At 46.5% G+C, this 21598-nt stretch overlaps 1 protein-coding gene across 2 annotated transcripts in view; it reads right to left on the bottom strand.

The window, feature by feature from the left end:
• Positions 1-17098, bottom strand: part of mns1 (meiosis-specific nuclear structural 1) — a 34469-nt gene extending 17371 nt beyond the window's left edge. Inside the window, exons 1-3 of one of the 2 annotated variants that reach the window (XM_072470744.1) lie at positions 17078-17098; positions 12679-12897; positions 7887-8014 (exon numbers count right to left, since the gene is read on the bottom strand). In XM_072470744.1, the coding sequence (XP_072326845.1) occupies positions 7887-8014; positions 12679-12855 (305 nt within the window). In that variant the 5' untranslated portion in view covers positions 12856-12897; positions 17078-17098. Of the gene's footprint in view, positions 1-7886; positions 8015-12678; positions 12898-16748; positions 16991-17077 lie in introns of those variants that run through there. The other variant, XM_072470743.1, reaches the window with a different exon arrangement.
• Positions 17099-21598: the final 4500 nt, after the last annotated feature.

Below are 21598 nucleotides of genomic sequence, written 5' to 3'. Positions count from 1 at the left end.
GTGGAATACAGCAACATTTGTATGCATGTAGAGAATGAAGCAATTGGACAGGATTTGGGTACACCGATGTAAAATCATACTGCCAAATGATTCAACTGCACCACAGATTCACCACCCTCTGGCTGAAGAAATTCCTCCTCATCTCTGTTTCAAAGGAGCGTCCCTTCAGTCTGAGGCTGTGCCCTCGGGTTCTAGTTTCTCCCTCAGTGGAAAAGTCCTCTTCACGCTCACTCTATCCAGGCCTCTCAGTATTTTGTAAGTTTCAATTAGATCCTCCTCATCATTCTAAACTCCATCGAGTACAGACCCAGAGTCCTCAACCACTCCTCATATGATAAGTCTTTCATTCCAGGGATCATTCTTGTGAACCTCCTCTGGATCCTCCGAGGCCAGCACATCCTTCCTTCGATACGGAGCCCAAAACTGCTCACAATATTCCAAATGGGGTCTGACCAGAGCCTTATACAATCTCAACAGTACATCCCTGCTCTTGCATTCTAGCCCTGTCGACATGAATGCTAACATTGCATTTGCCTTCCTAACTGCCGACTGAACCTGCATGTTAACCTTACGAGAATCCTCAACTGGGACTCCTTAGTCCCTTTGTGCTTCTGATTTGCCAAGCCTTTTCCCATTTAGAACATAATCTATGCCTCTATTCATGCCTCTATTCTTCTTATCAAAGTGCATAACCTCACACTTTTCCATATTGTAATCCATCTGCCACTTCTTTGCCCACTCTCCTAGCCTGTCCAGGTCTTTCTGCAGCCTCACTGCTTCCTCAACACAACCTGTACCTCTACATATCTTTGTATCATCTGCAAACTTAGCAACAATGCCCTCAGTTCCTTCTTCCAGATAATTAATGTATATTGTGGTCCCAACACGGACCCCTGCGGAACACCACTAGTCACTGGCTCCCATCCCCTTTATCCCCACTCTCTGCCTTCTGCCAGTCAGCCAATCCTCTATCCATGCCAGTACCTTGCTCCTAACACCACGGGCTCTTATCTTATTTAGCAGCCTCCTATATGGCACCTTGTCAAAGGCCTTCTGGAAATCCAAATAGATCATGTCCACTGGTTCTCCTTTGTATAACTTCCTCGTTACCTCCTCAAAGAATTCTAAAAGATTTGTCAGGCATCCGTGTGGAGTTTGCACATTCTCCTGTGTCTGCGTGGGTCTCAGCCCCACAACCCAAAGATGAGCAGGGTAGGTGAATTGGCCATGCTAAATTGCCCCTTAATTGGGAAAAAAAAATTTGGTACTCTAAATGTATTTAAAAAAAAGATTTATCAGGCATGATCTCCCCTTGACGAATCCGTGCTGACTCAGTCCTATTTTACCATGCAACAGGCAAATGGGATAGATACAAAAACTAGCAAAGGCTCACAAAGCAGCTTATAGGAGCTACTAAAATGGATTATGAAAGGAAACTGTCAAGGGATATCAAAATTAATTAGAAGAAATGTTATAGTTATATAAAGAGAAATCAGTTGGTCAAGAGCAATGTAGACCACTAAAAGCTGAAAACTGAGATATTGCCATTGATAATGTGAAATGGCAGACATGTTGAACAATTACTTTGCCTAAGTATTTACATTTGAAAGGGAGGATAACTTGTCGGAGGTCCCGAAAAAATAGTCAATAGAGGACAGAAATGTAATACAATTAACGCAAGTTAAAATTGCAAGGAGATATTGACAGACCAGGTGAATGGGCAAAATTGTGGCAGATGGAATTCAAGTGTGGATGGTAAGCAAGTGTGAGGTATCCAATTTGGACCAAAAAAAGATAGAGCAGAGTACTTTCTAAATGGAAAGAGGTTAAGTACAGTGGATGTCCAAAGAGATTTTGGGGTTCAGGTGCATGGATCCTTAAAACGTCATGAACAAGTGCAGAAAATGATCAAAAAGGCTAATGAAATGTTTGCCTTTATATCTACAGGATTGGCATACAAGACACAGAAGTTATGCTGCAGCTATACAGAACCCTAGTTAGACCCCACTTGGAGTACTGCGAGTAGTTCTGGGTGCCACACCTTAGGAAGGATATTTTGGGCTTGGAGGGAGTGCAACGCAGGTATACAAAAATGATACCTGGACTACAGGGATTAAGTTATGAGGAGAGATTACATAAATTAGGCTGTTTTCGCTAGAGTTTAGATGGTTATGGGGTGATCTGATCAAAGTCTTCAAGATATTAACAGGGAAAGACAGTGTAGCTAAAGATAAACTATTTCCACTGGTTGGAGATTCTAAAACTAAGGGGTATAGTCTAAAAATTAGAGCTAGACCATTGAGGAGAGATGTTAGGAAGCACTTCTTCATTCAAAGGGCGGTAGAGGTTTTGAACACTCTCCCACAAATAGCAGTTAAAACTGGAACAGTTGATAATTTTAAATCTGAGACAGATAGATTTTTGCTAAGAGAAGATATTAAGGGATATGGGCAAAGGTAGGCATCATGAGTGAGGCCATAGATCAGCCATTATCTCATTAAATGGCAGGACAGGCCTGCGGGGCTGAAAGGCCTACTGCTGCTCCTATGTTCCTACGACTATAGAAAACAAAAGTATTCCACAAACACAAATAATAAAGAAATGAAAATCAGAATTGGAATAGGATCAATAAAGGGTACACTCAACTGGAAAACTAACATGGTATACATTTTTTAAAAAGATAGAAAGGGGGTAGATAAATCAGAAACTAACCTAACCATACATGTGCTGTAAATACGATGTAACAGTTTTCAGTACATAAACAAGGAAAGAAGGAAACTAAGGGGAGAGAATCGAGGTTTGAAGTAGTTTGCATAGCAGGAGCATGGATATTAGGCGTGATTAAATGACAAAAGGGATGATTGTGTGACACAAAGCAGGTGATAAAGGAAGTAAATAAACATAGCTGTAAATATCAACAGCAGTACCATTACCAGCTTTACAGTTATAGAATCCCTACAGTGCAGAAGGAGGCCATTCAGCCCATCGCGTCTGCACTGGCCGTTCAAATGAGCACTCTACCCATGTCCACTTCCCTGTCCACCCCATGCTATCCCTGTAACCCCATAACCTAACATGCACATCCCTGGACACGAAGGGACAATTTATCATGGCCAATCCACCTAACCTGCACATCTTTGGACTGTGGGAGGGAACCTGAGCACTTGGAGGAAACCTACGCAGACAAGGAGAGAAATTCCACAAAGACAGTGACCCAAGGCCGGAATTGAACACAGGTCCCTGGCACTGTGAGGCAGCAGTGCTAACCACTGTGCCACCATGCCGCCCTTAATTGTATAACTTGTATAATGCTAACCGATTACACCACTGGAGTCACTATGCTGCCCTTAGTTAACAGCAAAATACTGTAGATGCTGGAAATCTGAAGTGAAATCAGAAAATGATGGAAATACTCAGAAGGTCAAGCAGCCTTAGAGGGCAGAGAAGTCACTGTAGTCCAAAATATGACATTTAATATCTATTCATGAATCAATCTACAACCTAGTTTGCCCAATTTGTGATCATGGCTCATCTGGGAACGAACACAACTGAAGCTTCAATCTCTTTTTAAAAAAAATATTTTTTATTAAAGTTTTTCGATCAAACAAAAACAAAATTTTCCCATTTTACAACTTTGTAATAATATATACAGTGATCGTTTTTTAAATAAATAATATGCTAACTAACGGCAACTGCCAACAACAAAATAAGAAACAACAGAAATAGTAACTTCGTAAAATCTAATATAAATAACTAATATATAAACACACACATAAAACCCCTGAGGACCCAAATGAGTCCTCCCCCCCCCCGGGCTGCTGCTGCTACCTTTCCTATTTTCCCTTATCGCTCTGCGAGATAGTCGAGGAACGGTTGCCACCGCCTGGTGAACCCTTGAGCCGAACCTCTTAGTGCGTACTTTATCCGCTCCAATTTTATGAACCCTGCCATGTCATTGATCCAGGCCTCCACACCCGGGGGCTTACCTTCTTTCCACATAAGTAGAATTCTTCGCCGGGCTACTAGGGACGCAAAGGCCAAAACATCGGCCTCTCTCGCCTCCTGCACTCCCGGCTCATCTGCAACCCCAAATATAGCCAACCCCCAGCCTGGTTCGACCCGGACCCCCACCACCTTTGAAATCACTTTTGCCACACCCACCCAGAACCCATGAAATACCGGACATGACAAAAACATGTGGGTGTGGTTCGCCGGGCTTCCCGCGCATCTCCCGCACCTATCCTCCACTCCAAGAAATCTACTCAGCCTTGCTCCAGTCATATGCGCCCTGTGTAGAACCTTGAATTGTATCAGGCTGAGCCTGGCACACGAGGACGAAGAGTTTACCCTACTTAGGGCATCTGCCCACAGCCCCTCCTCAATCTCTTCCCCCAGCTCCTCCTCCCATTTTCCCTTCAGCTCCTCTACCATCGTCTCCCCCTCGTCTCTCATTTCCCTATATATATCTGACACCCTACCATCACCCACCCATGCCCCCGAAATCACTCTGTCCTGGATCTCTTGCGCCGGGAGCTGCGGAAATTCCCTCACCTGTTGCCTCACAAATGCCCTCACTTGCATATAGCGAAATGCATTCCCAGGTGGCAACCCATATTTTTCTGTCAGTGCTCCCAGACTCGCGAACGTCCCGTCGAAGAACAAGTCCTTCAATTTCGCAATTCCTGCTCGCTGCCAAGATTTAAATCCCCCATCTATCTTTCCCGGGACGAACCTATGGTTGTTCCTTATCGGGGACCACACTGAGGCACCCGTCACTCCCTTATGTCGCTCCACTGCCCCCAAATTTTCAGAGTTGCCACCACCACTGGGTTTGTGGTGTATTTTTTCGGGGAGAACGGTAAAGGCGCCGTTGCCAGTGCTTTTAGGCTAGTTCCCCTACAGGACGCCATCTCCAGTCTTTTCCACGCCGCTCCTTCCCCTTCCCTCATCCACTTACATATCATTGACATGTTGGCGGCCCAATAATAATCACTTAGACTCGGCAGTGCCAGTCCCCCTCTGTCCCTACTGCGCTGCAGGAACCCCCTCTTTACTCTTGGGGTCTTTCCAGCCCACACAAAGCTCATAATACTCTTGTCCACCTTCTTAAAAAAGGCCTTTGTAATCAGTACAGGGAGGCACTGAAACACAAAAAGAAACCTCGGAAGGACCACCATTTTAACCGCCTGCACCCTGCCCGCCAATGACAGGGGCGCCATGTCCCACCTCCTAAAGTCCTCTTCCATCTGCTCTACCAGTCGTGCCAAGTTAAGCTTATGCAAGGTTCCCCAGTTCCTGGCCACCTGGATCCCGAAATACCGGAAATCCCTTGTTACCCTCCTCAACGGTAAATCATCTATTCCCCTGCCCTGTTCCCCGGGGTGCATCACAAACAGTTCACTCTTCCCCATATTCAATTTATATCCTGAAAATTCTCCAAACTCCCTGACTGTCTGCATTATCTCAGGCATCCCCTCCACTGGGTCCGCGACATACAACAACAAATCATCCGCGTATAATGACACCCGATGCTCTTCTCCTCCTCTAAGTACCCCCCTCCACTTCCTAGAGCCCCTCAGCGCTATGGCCAGTGGCTCAATTGCCAACGCAAACAGTAACGGGGACAGGGGACATCCCTGTCTTGTACCCCTATATAGTCGGAAGTGGTCCGATCGTTACCTATTTGTAATCACACTTGCCACCGGGGCCCTGTATAGGAGCTGAACCCATCTAATGAACCCCTCTCCAAATCCAAATCTCCTCAGTACTTCCCACAGGTAGTCCCACTCCACTCTATCAAATGCTTTCTCTGCATCCATCGCCACCACTATCTCCGCCTCCCACTCCGGTGGGGGCATCATCATCACCCCCAACAACCTCCGTATATTAGCATTCAATTGTCTCCCTTTAACAAACCCCGTTTGATCATCATGCACCACCCCCGGGACACAGTCCTCTATCCTCGTCGCCATCACCTTGGCCAAAAGCTTGGCATCTACGTTCAAGAGGGAAATAGGCCTGTATGACCCGCACTGCAGCGGGTCTTTGTCTCTTTTCAAGATCAGCGATATCGTCGCCTCCGACATCGTCGGGGGTAGTGTCCCCCTTTCCCTAGCCTCATTAAAGGTTCTAGTCAGAAGTGGGGCCAGCAGGTCCACGTATTTCCTATAGAACTCCACCGGGAACCCATCCGGTCCCGGGGCCTTCCCTGCCTGCATGTTCCCAATTCCTTTTACCACCTCCTCCACCTCAATCTGCGCTCCCAGTCCTGTCATCTCCTGTTCCTCAACCTTCGGGAACTCCAGCTGGTCTAGGAAACGCATCATTCCCTCTTTCCCTTCCGGGGGTTGAGCCTTATATAGCCTCTCGTAAAATACCTTAAACACCCCGTTCACCCTCTCCGCTCCCCGTTCCACCTTTCCCTCCTCGTCCCGAACCCCTCCGATCTCTCTCGCCGCCCCCCTCTTCCTAAGTTGTTGGGCCAGCAGCCGGCTCGCCTTCTCTCCATATTCATACTGCACTCCCTGTGCCTTCCTCCATTGTGCCTCCGCCTTACCCGTGGTCAACAAGTCAAAGTCCGTGTGCAATCTTCGTCTTTCCCTGTATAGCCCTTCATATGGAGCCCCCGCATATTGCCTATCCACCCTCAAAATCTCCCTCAACAATCTCTCCCTTTCTTTACCCTCTTGTTTCCCCTTATGGGCCCTTATGGAGATCAGTTCCCCTCTAACCACCGCCTTCAGCGCCTCCCAGACCACTCCCACCTGGACCTCTCCGTCATCATTAATCTCAAGGTACCTTTCAATACATCCCCACACCCTTACACATACCCCCTTGTCCGCCAACAGTCCCATATCTAATCTCCAGAGTGGGTGCTGTTCCTTTTCCTCTCCTACTTCCAGATCTACCCAATGTGGGGCATGATCTGAAATGGCTATAGCCGAATACTCCGTTCCTGCCACCTTCGGGATCAGCGCCCTTCCCAGGACAAAGAAGTCTATCCGGGAGTACACTTTGTGGACATGGGAGAAGAAGGAAAACTCTTTACTCCTTGGCCTAGTAAATCTCCAGGGATCCACTCCTCCCATCTGCTCCATAGCCGCTGCCGGCCTCCTCCCGGTCCTAGATCTGGACCGGTCCAGCCCTGGGTCCAGCACCGTGTTGAAGTCCCCCCCCATTACCAACTTTCCCATCTCCAGGTCCGGGATGCGCCCCAACATACGGTTCATAAAGTTCGCGTCATCCCAGTTCGGGGCATATACATTCACCAGCACCACCGCCTCACCTTGCAATCTGCCACTCACCATCACGTATCTACCCCCACTGTCCGCCACTATGGTCTTCGCCTCAAACAATACCCGTTTCCCCACCAGTATTGCCACCCCTCTATTTTTCGCATCCAAGCCCGAGTGGAATACCTGGCCCACCCATCCTTTTCTTAATCTGACCTGATCCGCCAGTTTCAGGTGCGTCTCCTGAAGCATGACCACGTCTGCCTTTAGCTTCTTTAGGTGCGCAAGTACCCTTGCCCTCTTAATCGGCCCATTCAACCCTCTCACGTTCCATGTGATCAACCGGGTTGGGGGGCTCTTTACCACCCCCCCCTCGTCGGCTAGCCATCCCCTTTTTTAGACCAGCTCCTCACCCGGTTCCCACGCACCCGCTTATCCCCCCGACGGCGCCCTCCCATCCCGCAATAGCTCCCCCTTCCCCTTAGCAGCAGCAACCCAGTTGCTTCAATCTCTTTAACTGCAAAATGTTTCTGGTCATTCATTTAAAAAGCATATCTATTCCCTCCTTTAGGATTACCTCAGTCTTCATAACAGTGAACAACCTTTCTATAATGTGATGAGACAACGTATAAATTTTACATTTATTTACTTTACCTGTTTTCTCTGACTTGCTGTCTCATTTTTTCATCTTTTAACTTTTCATACTTTATTCTTTCCAGTTCCTTGGCAATTCGCTCCTCTTGTTCTAGTTGTTTTGCCTTCAGTAATTTTCTTTTTTCTGCCTATTACAGAGAAATGGTCAGGCACAATAAAGCCTGGGAATCACAAATATTAACCAATATAAATAGGTTCTTCAAAAGCACGTTCCCAATGACCAATGCAATTTAATTTTCTACATGTATGCACTTGAACTACATTTTGTTTTATTGAATATTAACAAGTTAAATTGAAACATTTTATAGTGTGCCTTCTATGAGCAATTAAATTATTCATCTTCTGAGTTATTTGCTAGAAATTTCCCAGCACACAACCGTGAGCAAGGTAGCACCAATCTCCTCCTATCAGAACTAAAGCAACCTCAAAACTAAATTAAAATTTGTATTATTTATATTGTAATTATCCTCCTTCCCGTGTCTAGGGATTGCTGTACCATACATGCGTGACCAACATTTGGGTATTTTCTTTTATCTGGCTATTTCCAAAATCCACCATTGTGAGGTTTTGAAGCTAAAATAAAGTTGTTTTTTTTCAAATAGCCATGGTTGTGTAACCTTTGCCTTGCAGTGAGTATTATAAAGCATTTGCAGCACAGAAATAGACTGTTCAGCTAATAGATCCAGGTTTATGCTCCACAGTCCTCCTCTCAACCGATGCTGAACCAAAGGGTGAGTAGAATTTAGCCAATCACTGTAGGAGTATGAGAAAGAAGCAGCATATTTTATGTTGAGTCAATACAATGGAGACATAATCAAAAAAGTTGTTTCCTTCCTCTTCCGGGATGCTGGGGATTTTTCACAGCAGCCAAGATAATTCAAAGTTATGTGGAAGTGCAATTATTAAAAACTCAACCAATAAATTTAAAAACTGCAATGAAATAAATTAGTTTTTCTTTTCTTTTCACAAAGGCAACTAATGCTGTAACTACATCAGCTCCTCCATTTTAGGGACCTTCTCCAGCAACCACACCTTAAAAAGGTTAATGCCAACCACTTGAAAGGATATTGTCAAGTTCATAACCAAACCTCTCCGGAGATCACTCTTCATCTGAACACTATAGAATCAATCTCCTTTAGGAACTTTGAACAGCCACAGCCTCATAGCCTATAGAGTATCCTATGCCTTCAGCTGTTCATTGATATTGTGTGGAGTGAATCAAATTAACTGAAGACTAGTATCTATGATGCTGTGGACCTTAGGAGGAGTCAGAAACGGATCACCCACTTGGCACTTCTGGCTGAAGGTGGTTGAAAATGCCTCAGCCTTGTCTTTTGCACTGATGTGCTAGACTTCACCATCATTGAGGATGGGAATATTTGTGGAGCCTCCTTATTCAGTTAATGGTTTAATTGTCCACCACCTTAAAGTGATTTTTCTTGAGGTTCGTGCCAAGCAATTCCATGACACAAAATTCTGTGCTCTATGATGTTCCCAAGGATGCACACCAAGATAAACCTCAACTGCGGCTACACGAACATCAACATGGTGAAAGATGCTCTTTGGTCTGCCCAAAACCTGCCGCTCTTCCAGTGCAAAGAGTTGTCTACGACTAATTGTTGCATTGTGGCAATTGCAAAGTCCCTAGAATCCCTACAGTGTAGAAAGAGGCTATGCGGCCCATCATGTCTGCATGCACCCTTCGAAAGAGCACCCTAACGCCCCTGCAACCCTGTAATGTAACCTTTGGACACAAAGAAGCAATTTAGCATGGTCAATCAACCTAATCTGCACATCTTTGGACTGTGGGTGGAAACCGGGGCACCTGAAGGAAACCCACGCAGACATGGGGAGAACGTACAAACTCCACACAGACAGTCACCGAAAGGCCTGAATTGAATAAGTGTCCCTGGCACTGTGAGATAGCAGTGCTAAACACTGTTCCACCTTGCCATCCAGGACTATGTGCTGGGGGATATACTGAAGCTTGGGACAGTTACCACAAAAGGTTAACACTGTTGCTTCACAGCGCCAGGGTCCCAGGTTCGATTCCCGGCTTGGGTTACTGTCTGTGCGGAGTCTGCACGTTCTCCCCGTGTCTGCGTGGGTTTCCTCCGGGTGCTCTGGTTTCCTCCCACAGTCCAAAGATGTGCAGGTTAGGTGGACAGGCCATGATAAATTGCCCTTAAGTATCCAAAACGGTTAGGTGGGTTACTGGGTTATGGGGATGGGGTTAAGTGGGTGCTCTTTCCAATGGTCGATGCAGACTCGATGGGTCGAATGGCCTCCTTCTGCACTGTAAATTCTATGATTCAAATTCTATGAGATGCAACGGGGAAAGGCCACTGTCTAAGGCCCTTAAGCCATTGTACACTGAGGAGCTGGAAACTGTGAAATACTCCTTGGGCTATATGTTTGACTTGTAAAGAACATCATAAATATTGACTGTAATTGTAAAGGAAGTAACAAACATACAGTTTGGGTGGAAACAGAATTGTTTTGCACTTAACGTGATTGTTCAAGGTTGACATTACACTTTATGAATAAAATATATTTTTGGAAAATAAATGTTGACATTTCAAGTATAGTTGCAGTGTCTCTACAATAAGTAAGCAAATCTTAAATGTTGACCACCTGAATGATAAAATTTCTGAAAGCCTGAAACTGAACTCAAAACAATGATAAATCTGAAGAAATTGGATTCAAATTAAAACTGAAATCATTCACTTTTATTGTTTTTAAAGAAAACAGGATCTTCCAAGAATGTCTCCCCCATTTTCCATCATAACTTTGGCAGATCAGCTTAAATGTCTAAAAACAACCATGTATATGATTCTCTAGGAGTTCAGCCATCCCTTCGTCTGGGCTATAGAAGGAGACTACAAGAACCCAAAAGAAAATTCTCCCCAATAAGGTCCAGTGAAAAACAGGACTCTGCCTTACTGGGAAACTTATTTCCTGCACCCAAAGAGGTGAATTGTCTGTGTCAATTTTTTTTCCATGGAATGCGAGGTCAGCATGTAACATCAGTATTTGTTGTCCATTCCTAGGTGCTTTTGAAGTAATGGTGAGCTGCCTTTTTGAACTGTAGCAGTTCATTTGGTGCAAGACCACCCACAGTGCTGTTGGGAAGGGAGTTTCAGGATTTTGATCCTGTGACTGTGAAGGAATGACGATATACTTTCAAGTCGGGATGGTGTACGAGGCTTGGAGGGGAACTTGAAGATGATGGTGCATCTGCAGCCCTTGTCCTGCAGGTGATAGCAGTCGTGAGTTTAGAAGGTGCTGTTGAAGGGGTCTTGGTGAGCTGTTACCGTGCAGCTTGTAGATGATACACACTGCTGCCACTGTGTATCAGTGATGGATGGGAGTGGCAATAAGTAGGCTGCTTTCTCCTAGATGGCGTTGATCTTCTTGAGTTTTATTGGAGCAATTTTTCAAGAAAGTTGAGTGTATTCAATTACATTCTTGACTGGCGCCTGTAGGTTGTGGACAGACTTTGGAAAGTCAGAAGTTGAGTTACTCACTTCAAAACTCTCAGCCTCTGACTTGCTCTTGTAGCCACAGTATTTATATGACTAGTCCAGTTAAGTTTCTGGTCAATGATAACCCCTAGGATGTTGGTGCTGGGGATTAGGTGATGAAAATGCCGTTGAATGTCATGGGGAGATGGTTAGATTCTGTCTTTTTGGAGATGATAATTTCCTGGTCCATGTGTGGAGTGTATGATACTTTACCACTCATCAGCCCAGCCTGAATGTTGTTGCATATGGGCATGGACTGCTTCAATATCAGTGGAGTCCCGAATGGTACTGAACACTGAGCAATCATCAGCGACCATCCTCACTTCTGATCTTATAATGGAAGGAAGGTCATTGATGAAATAGCTGACAATGGTTGGGCTTAGGACTCTAGGATGTCTTTAAGACATGGAGGCTAGAGAAGCTCTTAATCTTGCGATTACGAACTTCTTAACATTTTTCTCAAGTTCTAGATTTCAATAGTTCAGCCATCAAGCTGATGTTGCTCATTGTTGGCAGATGTAGACACTCCAGCAGACTGATGGACCTACAGTGAGAAAATATGCAATATTTGTCCTATGCTTGATCACAAACTGTGGTCCATCATATAGACCACTTATTTCTGATTCCCATCTACTACCATCTATAAAATCCAGATTGTACAAAATGTGGCTGCATGTATCGTGTCCTGCTCATGATTCCATCAGCCCCATTCTTGCTGACCTACACATTACATTTAAAATCTTTGTCATCTTAGAAGTCATCCCTTCACAGCTTTGACCCACCTATTTTTACAATTGCTCCAGGACAATAAGCCCTCCAGAACATCCTGTTCCTTTCATTCCTACGCATTAGCCTCCTTTTGCCCCTTTGGTGGCAAAGCTTAAATACCTGGTCCCACTGTCTGAAGCTCCTTTCCAAAATCTCTTTGCTCTCTAACCCTCAAAACAGCAAGAGCCATTTTAATCACCCTCCTAACTTGTCCTTCTCAGCTCAGTATTCCTTTTGCTTTTGTATATTTGGTAAGTCTGAGTTACTCAAGAATGTAAATGTGTTTAAATGTACCAGGCTGATTTCTGCTATGTTAAAGCCAGAACAACAATGGTAAATGCCCGAATATTTAAAAAGTGAAATCTTCCACTTTAATTGAACTTAAAAAATTAGGAGACCTTATTTGAGATGATGCATGCAGTGCTTACAAATCAAAAACAATTAAACAATAACCAATATATAATAAAATATTGAAGTAAGAGCTCAAGTAATTTATTTACCTTTACAATTGCTTCGTCCATCATTTTCTCATGTTCTATATCCCGTAATATCCTTTGAAAACGCTTCCCTGGTGCCATTTCATCAGATCTCATTCTGGCGAGTATAGAGTTCTCTTTTTCCAATTTTTTAAGAAATTGTGCAAACTCTGAGTCATCGTCAACATCATCAGTCAACATTATATTCGGTTTCCTCGCAAATTTAGTGGGGCAATAAGTAGCCTGTTAATTATAAAGAAGAAAATTAACATTTTAAGACATTGGCACATGTTTAGCAATAATAATTCCCTCTTCCAAAATGCAGCCGGAGTGACAGATTTCAAAATTTATTTGAATTGTATATGCAATTCCAACAGTTCTCCAGACCAATGAGAATTGAATTGTTGTACAAGTTCTTGACATAAAGATGCTTTGCATCTACTTTTGCCGAGCTGCATACAGAAATAAGAAAAAATAATTCTGGATCCCCCCAAGCAAACATTGCTCACAAGCTGAAACAGCCTACAAGTCATTTGGATCTGTTATTTGTCTGCAAGTTGATTCGTAAAGCCAAGAACTTGTGCAAATCCCACCAGAATGGGATGTGTTAATATTCTGACATTCGACCATTTTCATAATCAATTACAGGTCCAAGGGCAGACTAGCATGTATTCAGAAAGCACATCAGTGCTGGCTGTGGAACATCACAAGAAGTGAAATATAAATGGACCAAATAAAGTTTCAAAATTAGGGGACAAATACCCTAGAAGTCTTACAGAGCCTCAAAAACCATCTAGTCTGTTTGCAGTCTTTACCAATGCTGAAGCAGACCCCCGGGAAATGCCTTTAGATATATGCAGGTGAGGGCTTTTGTGAGGCGACAGGCGAGGGAATTCCCGTTGCTCCCGGCACAAGAAGTTCAAGATAGGGTGATCTTGGGTGTATGGGTCGGGGAGGGCAAGGTGTCGGAAATACACCAGGAGTTGAAAGAAGAGGGGGAAGCGCTGGTAGAAGAGTTAAAGGGTAAATGGGAGGAGGAGCTGGGGGAGGAGATCGAGGAAGGTCTGTGGGCTGATGCCCTAGGTAGGGTTAAGTCCTCCTCCCCGTGTGCCAGGCTCAGCCTGATACAATTTAAGGTGGTCCACAGAGCGCACTTGACGGGGGCGGGGTTGAGTAGGTTCTTTGGGGTAGAGGACAGATGTGGAAGGTGCTCAGGGAGCCCGGCAAACCATGTCCATATGTTTTGGTCATGCCCGGCACTGGAGGGGTTCTGGAGAGGAGTGGCGGGAGCAATATCTCAGGTGGTGAAAGTCCGGGTCAAGCCAAGCTGGGGGCTAGCAATATTTGGAGTAGTGGACGAACCGGGAGTGCAGGAGGCGAAAGACGCCGGCATTCTGGCCTTTGCGTCCCTAGTAGCCCGGCGAAGGATCTTGCTAATGTAGAAGGAGGCGAAGCCCCCCAGCCTGGAGGCCAGGATAAATGATATGGCTGGGTTCATAAAGTTGGAGAGGATTAAGTTCGCCTTGAGAGGGTCTGCGCAGGGGTTTTACAGGCGGTGGCAACCGTTCCTAGACTATCTCGCGGAGCGTTAGAGGAAGGTTGGTCAGCAGCAGCAGCAACCTTGGGGGGGGGGGGGGCATCCTGGGATGGGGGGGGGAGGGGGGGGAGAGAGGGGGGACTGCCTGGAAGGGTGGATGAGCAAGGGATAACATGAAGGGTTGGGGAAACTGGCACGTACGGGTGAGAGCCAGTGTACAAAGCTGTGTAAATATATCATTTTGCCATGAAAATATCTTGCACTGCGCGATTTCTCGTTTGTTTTTTTGTTACGGGGTGGGGGGGGGGGGGTTATTGTTTGTAAGGGAGAAAGATTGTGTTAAAAAACTTTAAGAATTTTTTTTTTTTTAATCCAATGCTGAAGCAGATTAAAAAGCAATTAAAAGATAGGAGGGCAGCACAGTGGCTAGCACTGCTGCCTCACGGCACCGAGGACCCAGGTTTGATCCCAGCCTCGGGTCACTGTTCACGTGAAGTTTGCACATTCTCCCCATATCTGCATGGGTTTCACCCCCACAACCCAAAACTGATGTGCAGGCAGGTGGATCGGCCACGCTAAATTGCCCCTTAATTGGAAAAAATAATTGGGTACTCTAAATTTAGAAAAAAAATAATTAATTAAAGGATTGGAAAACTTTGAAGTAAGGTTGGTCTGCAGGCAAGTGGTTTGATAACTGAAGTAAAGGATGGTGTTGAACAAGGTGTTTGCAAGGAATGCCCCCGTTGCTACTGTTACCCATACAGTGCAAGATTGTGACCCCAACTTAAAAACCCTGCCTTGGTGAGGGAAATCAGTGACGAGGAGTCATTATTGTAAAACTGTCACCAAGTATAAGGACTCCTTTTAATTTGTATAGCTGGGGAGCAGTTATAATTTGATGTTGAGGTTAGCAATCCATTACACATTGTGAATGATTGTGATGCCACCAGGAATTGTGTTCCACTAGGGACTAGGGGATTTCAGACAAGTGCCTGGGTTTCTTTTTGAGATTCTGTGTCAATGGGAGTGCTTCATTAGCTGTCAGCCGATGGTGTTCTTCGAGGAGGAAGGGAAGAACTTCCCGTCAGGAAGCACAGGAAAACGTAATGTCCAGTTCTGTGACTGATCACTCACCAATGATCCAAAATATCTTGGCATCACTCTTGACCATACATTGACCTGTCAGCAACACCTCCAGAATACTGGAGCCAAGGTTAAAATAAGTGTGATTCTCATGCAAAACTGGCCAGTATTACCTAGGACAGCAGAGCCAACAAGCTATACACTGCTTCACTCCTCATGGTCTACCCAACACAAGTACTGTGGCTCAACCAAGCTCAGAAGCCATCACACAAACGTGGTAAATGTCTACCTCTGAAAAGCCATGAAGATTATTATTGGAACATTGAGACAAAGACAGATCGAGTGGCTTCCTGTGAAATGAAATGAAATGAAAATCGCTTATTGTCACAAGTAGGCTTCAAATGAAGTTACTGTGAAAAGCCCCTAGTCGCCACATTCCGGCGCCTGTTCGGGAGTTTCCTAGCGAAACCCTCACAACTCCTCCTCTTTAAAATCCACTTCTGTTGGTCACCCCCTTCCTAAAATATCTCCTCCCTTCGCGGCAACACTTTTTGAAAATTAAATCTTACATCACCAGGTTAAAGTCCAACAGGTTTATTTGGAATCACAAGCTTTTGGAGGGCAGCTCCTTCATCAGGTGAGTCGCTTGATGAAGGAGCCACGCTCCGAAAGCTAGTGATTCCAAATAAACCTGTTGGACTTTAACCTGTTGTAAGACTTCTTACTGTGTCCACCCCAGTCCAACGCTGGCATCTCCACATCATGAAAATGAAATGGCATGGCAAATACAAAAATGACTTTTGAGAGCAGGATTTAACGGTGATAAGACCACAAGACATAGGAGCAGAATTAGGCCACTCGGCCCATCGAGTCTGGTCCTCCATTCAATCATGGCTGATATTTTCTCATCCCCATTCTCCTGCCTCCTCCCCATAACCCCTGATCCCCTTATTAATCAAGAAATGCCACAGAGTGTGATGCCGCACAAATGTCCCTCAACACTAGCTCCCTCAATAAATGCGAGTTTTACCCAAAGAGCAGTAGTTGAGTTTTATAAGTCCCTTGGTTCAAACCCTTGTTTGACTTGGGGGGGGGGGGTGAGTTTTACCCAAAGAGCAGTAGTTGAGTTTTATAAGTTCCTTGGTTCATACCCTTGTTTGACTTGGTGGGGGGTTGGACAATAGCCTCAGGACTGCTGTTCCCAACAGCTACTGGGAAAAAGATGTTGGGCCCTGCGCGGGTTCTACCCGAGTCTTGTCACTCTGCAGGGCCGAGTGGCGCCAGGGGGCACTGGCTGCCTGCCGAGCGGAGCAGATATTTAAAGTACACGGGTTAAAGCACCAACGTTGATAAGCCAAACTGTTGGGCCATGCACTGGAAATTAAAGGAACTCCAGCCGACAGCCAGCAAGCGGTGGCGGGTCCAGGAGCAGAGAGCGCGCACAACGGCGGGAAACCCCTCCCGCAGCACTTACCATCTTTTACAGCGACAGGGTGAACCGTGTTTTATAAAATTATAATTTCCCCAGGTACAAAACAGGCCGATTTCTCCCCCCTCCCTCCCCAGCCCAAAGCAACGACCGTTGTCCTGGAAACGCCGCCCGCCCGATCAATAAGAGCCGCTCTGATTGGCCGGGACCCACACACAGTCCTGTCGTTAGGGTTCCTTCGCAACGCCTTGAGGTGAGTCTCGACAAGCGGCTCGGTGGCAGAAGTATATTGAAGACAAAATCAAACTGCGTCGTTCACGGATGCACGTTTCAGTATAAAACACACGCCCCCGGATACAGATGCACAGCCTTACCTGGGCGCACCTTAAAGACAGGCTTCAATGGGGATCCCATATTGAGCCCAGAATATCCAGGCAGGGTTTGGGGATTCCTGAGGAAGAATTTGGTATTGAAATAGAAATATCAGAGGTTGTAGGTTATCGAACCTTTGTTTGCCCAACCCCCCGGGGGGGTATGCAAGTTTTGTGTGGGACTCTTATAGGGGAGGGGGCATAGTGGTTAGCTCTGCTACCTCACAGCTCTAGGGACCCGGGTTCAATTCCGACCTTGGGTTACTGTGGAGTTTGCACTTTGCCCTGTGCCTGTGGCACAGTGGTTAGCACTGCTACCTCACCGCTCCAGGGACCTGGGTTAAATTCCGGCCTTGGGTGACTGTGTGGAGTTTGCACTTTGTCCCCGTGTTTGCCTGGGGTTTTCTCCGGGTCCTCCTGTTTCCACCCAAAGTCCAAAGATGTGCTGGTTAGGTGGATTGGCCATGCTAAATGGCCCCTTCGTGTCCGAAAGTTTAAGTGGGGTTAAGGGAATATGGTGGAGGTGTGGGCTTAAGTAGGGTGCTTTTTCCCAAGGGCTGGTGCAGACCCGATGGGCTGAATGGCCTCCTGCCCTGTAAATTTTATGATTCTAAGATTAAGCTGATCCCAAAGATGTGCTGCACGAATCGTATAGGAAATACACCAGTAGATGTGCAGGTTAGGTGAATTGGCTGTGCTAAGTTGCCCCTTAATTGGAAAGAAAAGAATTGGGTATTCTAAATGTAAAAAAAAAAGGGAAATAAGCCAGTGTCACGTCCTTGATCAAAGATTTGAAATGGGAATCACGACAGCAAAGGAGGGAGAAGAGCAGACTGACCATATTTTGTAAAATATGGAATGGACTGGTGGGAATTGACTAAATTACCTGGTGCCCTCCAGCAAATGCAAAACACAAAGTAGCCATCCAAACACATTGAGAAGACCATTTGTTTCCAAGACAGTGTATCAACAATCTTTCTTCCCAAGGTCAATCCCATAACCTTTTTAAATAAATAATTATTTTTTGAGTACCCAATTACTTTTTCCAATTAAGGGGCAATTTAGCATGGCCAATCCATCTACCCTGCACATCTTTGGGTTGTGGGGATGAGACCCACGCAGACACGGGGAGAATGTGCAAACACCACACGGACAGTGACCAGGGGCCGGGATCGAACCTGGGTCCTTGGCGTCGTGAGACAACAGTGCTAACCATTGCACCACCGTGCTGCCTCTAGACAATCCCACAGTTGAACAAGCCACCAAAGGAAGTAGTCACAGCCCCAGAAATCCTCAAGACCCATCTTTGGATTGTTTCCATTTCTAAGTTTTCATTATCGGGACTACCATCTCTGCAGGCCATGCCCAGTTTAGCTAGCACTACCTATATAAATGTTGGAAGTCTTACAACACCAGGTTAAAGTCCAACAGGTTTGTTTCGAATCACTAGCTTTCGGAGTGCAGCTCCTTTCTCAGTTGAACATATAAATGTTGGCGGAATACAGATATTCACCTGTAATGCAGATACAACTAAAGCAGAAGTTTGAGGAGAGGACTTACCTTTAGACCATATACACAAACTCATATGTGTCCCATCCTCCAACCAATTAATTACTTTCTTTGAAGTATATGTTTTGTAGCCAAGCAACAAACAGTTTAAGAACAATAAAACCCCAAAATGGCAATGTGATAATTGACCATTAATCCACATTGGTGTTGATGTCAATAAACATAGAGCAGGCACCCCTGACAAAACCCTACTACTCTTTACACAATCTTTTGTATCCACTTGAGCAGTCAGACAAGGGCCTCTAGTTTCACATGAAGAGAAAGATTTGCATTTATGTATTGCTTTTTACCACCGCAGGACATCTTAGAGCACTTCACAGCTAATGATGTGCTCACTGTTTCAGGAAATGCGGTAGTTGATGCTTAACAAGCTCCTACATACAGCAATGTGATAGTGACCAGATCATCTGTTTTTGTGATATTGATTGAGGGGGAAATATTGGCCAGGACCCCAGGGATAATTCTCCTTCATAATAGTACCATAGGATCGTTTACAGGCAGGCGGGACCTCAGCTTAACATCTCCTCTGAAATACGGCACCTCTGACAGTGCAGTACTCCCCCAGAACCGTTCTGGAGTGTCAACTTTGATTTTTGTGTTCAAGTCCGAGAGAACCTAGTGTCTTGTAATTCAGAGGTACGGCTGCCAACTGAGCCACAGCTGGCGAAAACTACCACATCTGTAACAGTGCAACATTACTTTAGTGTGCAATTGGTGCCGGAGTGTGGCGATTAGGGGCTTTTCACAGTAACTTCATTACAGTGTTAATGTAAGCCTACTTGTGACACTAATAAAGATTATTATTATTGACGTGTGAGCCCTAAAATATGTGTTCAAGCCCTGGAATGCAGATTGGAATCCATGACTTACTGACTTAGAGGATAAAACCATGTCAATTGAGACAAATGTTGTGTAAAATTGAATGTGTGGGATTAAAATTTTAAATTCTTTATGTAAAATTATGTACTCCTCGCCCATTTCCATATTTCATCAACCCTATAAATTATTCTGTGTAACACCAGATGCTGCTGAGCATCTGGACCAAGTTTACCCGGAGCTGATGCAGATGATAGGGTGCGGCCGTGATATTCAGAGGGGGATGTCAGCAACCCTCCAGCAGGTCCAAAGTCGATTGGAGGAGTCCCAGAGGCTACAGGCGCAGGAGATGGTGCCGGCATCGCATCAAGGCCAACACTGCTGGGGTGGCGGCCGCAGTGGAGAACATAGAACATAGAATATACAGTGCAGAAGGAGGGCATTCAGCCCATCGAGTCTGCACCGATCCATTTAAGCCCTCACTTCCACCCTATCCCCGTAACCCAATAACCCCTCCTAACCTTGTTTGGTCACTAAGGGCAATTTATCATGGCCAATCCACCTAACCTGCACGTCTTGGGATTGTGGGAGGAAACCGGAGTACCTGGAGGAAACCCACGCAGACACGAGGAGAACGTGCAGACTCCGCACAGACAGTGGCCCAGCGGGGAATCGAACCTGGGACCCTGGCGCTGTGAAGCCACAGTGCTATCCCCTTGTGCTACGGTGCTGCCCATGGTAGCCTGGTGCATGTGAGTTTGGTGCATGACGTCAGCAGCATGAGTGGAGGTGTCCAAGGCGTGGTTCAGTCAGTGACGGCCATGGCTGAGGGCCTTGGTAAAATGTCAAACTCGCTGGGGGGACATGACCCAGTACCAGGCGGACCTTGATGAGGCACAGCAGGATATGTCCCAGTCTCAGATGGGAATAGCCGAGACACTGCAGAGTTTCTCCCAGTCACAGGCGGGCATTGCTGAGGGACTGCAGAGCATAGCCCAGTCACCAAGGAGCATCGCCGAGGGCAGGACATCATGCTGCAGACATTGGGGAGCCGCCAATGTTGGCAGAGCCAGATGATGTAGGGGCAGCCGGTGCTCGGACCAGCTACCCCTTCTTCCCGAGGTGAACCCCAGGGCTTTTTGGGCATCGCCTGGGAGGAGGGGGTGCTGGATGCCAACCCAGTCCCATCCTATGGAGTGGCGACGGCAGCCACCAGCTCCCCTGAGTTCCACCCCTGGCCCCCTTCGTCTCACGGTCAGCACCCGGTACAGTGCGGCATGGTGGGGCATGTGCTGCCGGCAAGGGCCCCCAGAGGACCGCCACCAGCGGCATTGAAAGCCATGGGACATGGTAAGCAGCAGGCTGCCTCCACCTCTGATGTGCATTCTGGGGATGCACCTAGACGCAGCAGTAGATCACGGAAGGCTAAGCACTTGAGCGAGCACTTAGCAGACAGGCAGGGGTCAGACTATGGCATAGATTGAGGAGCACCAGCTCTCAGCTCTCTGCTGACCCGCTGACCGTGCTGACACAGTCCCATCACCTGGAGTGATGTTCTACAGTCTCTGAGAGGATGGGAAATGGCAGGGGTGGGGGAGAGGGGAGGATGGTGAGGGGGGGGAGGTGAAGAGTGATGAGAGGGAGGGGGCCAGGGAGAAGGGGGAAATGATGGACGAGGCCACATCCTATGTGAAGCGGGCGAGGATGAGAGACACTCTGGCCCTCCAGGCTTGCCGTATCTCGCCGCTGCTGCCTGTCCTCCATCCACCGGCTGGTCCTCCAGGTCCTCCTGGGCTTGTCCTTGAGCCCCTCCTGGTCCGGTGCCCCTCCCCTCCCCTCCCCTCCATCCTCCTCCTTGGAGGTGGCCACAAATTCCTCCCCTTCCACCTCCAGAAAGCCGCCCTGCTGCTGTGCCGCGTTGTGAAGGGCACAGCAGACCACTACAAAGCGGGTGATTCTTTTGGAGGTGTACATGAGAGCACCACCAGAGTAGTCGAGGCATAGGGACTGTATTTAGAGCAGCCCTATGCACTGCTCAATGATAGCCCGGTGGCCCCATGAGCCTTGTTGTATCGGGTCTCCGCATTGGTCACCGGCTCCGGACTGGCATCATTAGTTAGGTCCTCAGCTGGAACCCCG

This window comes from Scyliorhinus torazame, chromosome 12 (assembly GCF_047496885.1).
Source record: "Scyliorhinus torazame isolate Kashiwa2021f chromosome 12, sScyTor2.1, whole genome shotgun sequence".
NCBI classification, from domain to species: Eukaryota; Metazoa; Chordata; class Chondrichthyes; order Carcharhiniformes; family Scyliorhinidae; genus Scyliorhinus; species Scyliorhinus torazame.
Note: the sequence above shows the minus strand (reverse complement) of the source record. Positions and strands in the feature narration are given on the sequence as shown.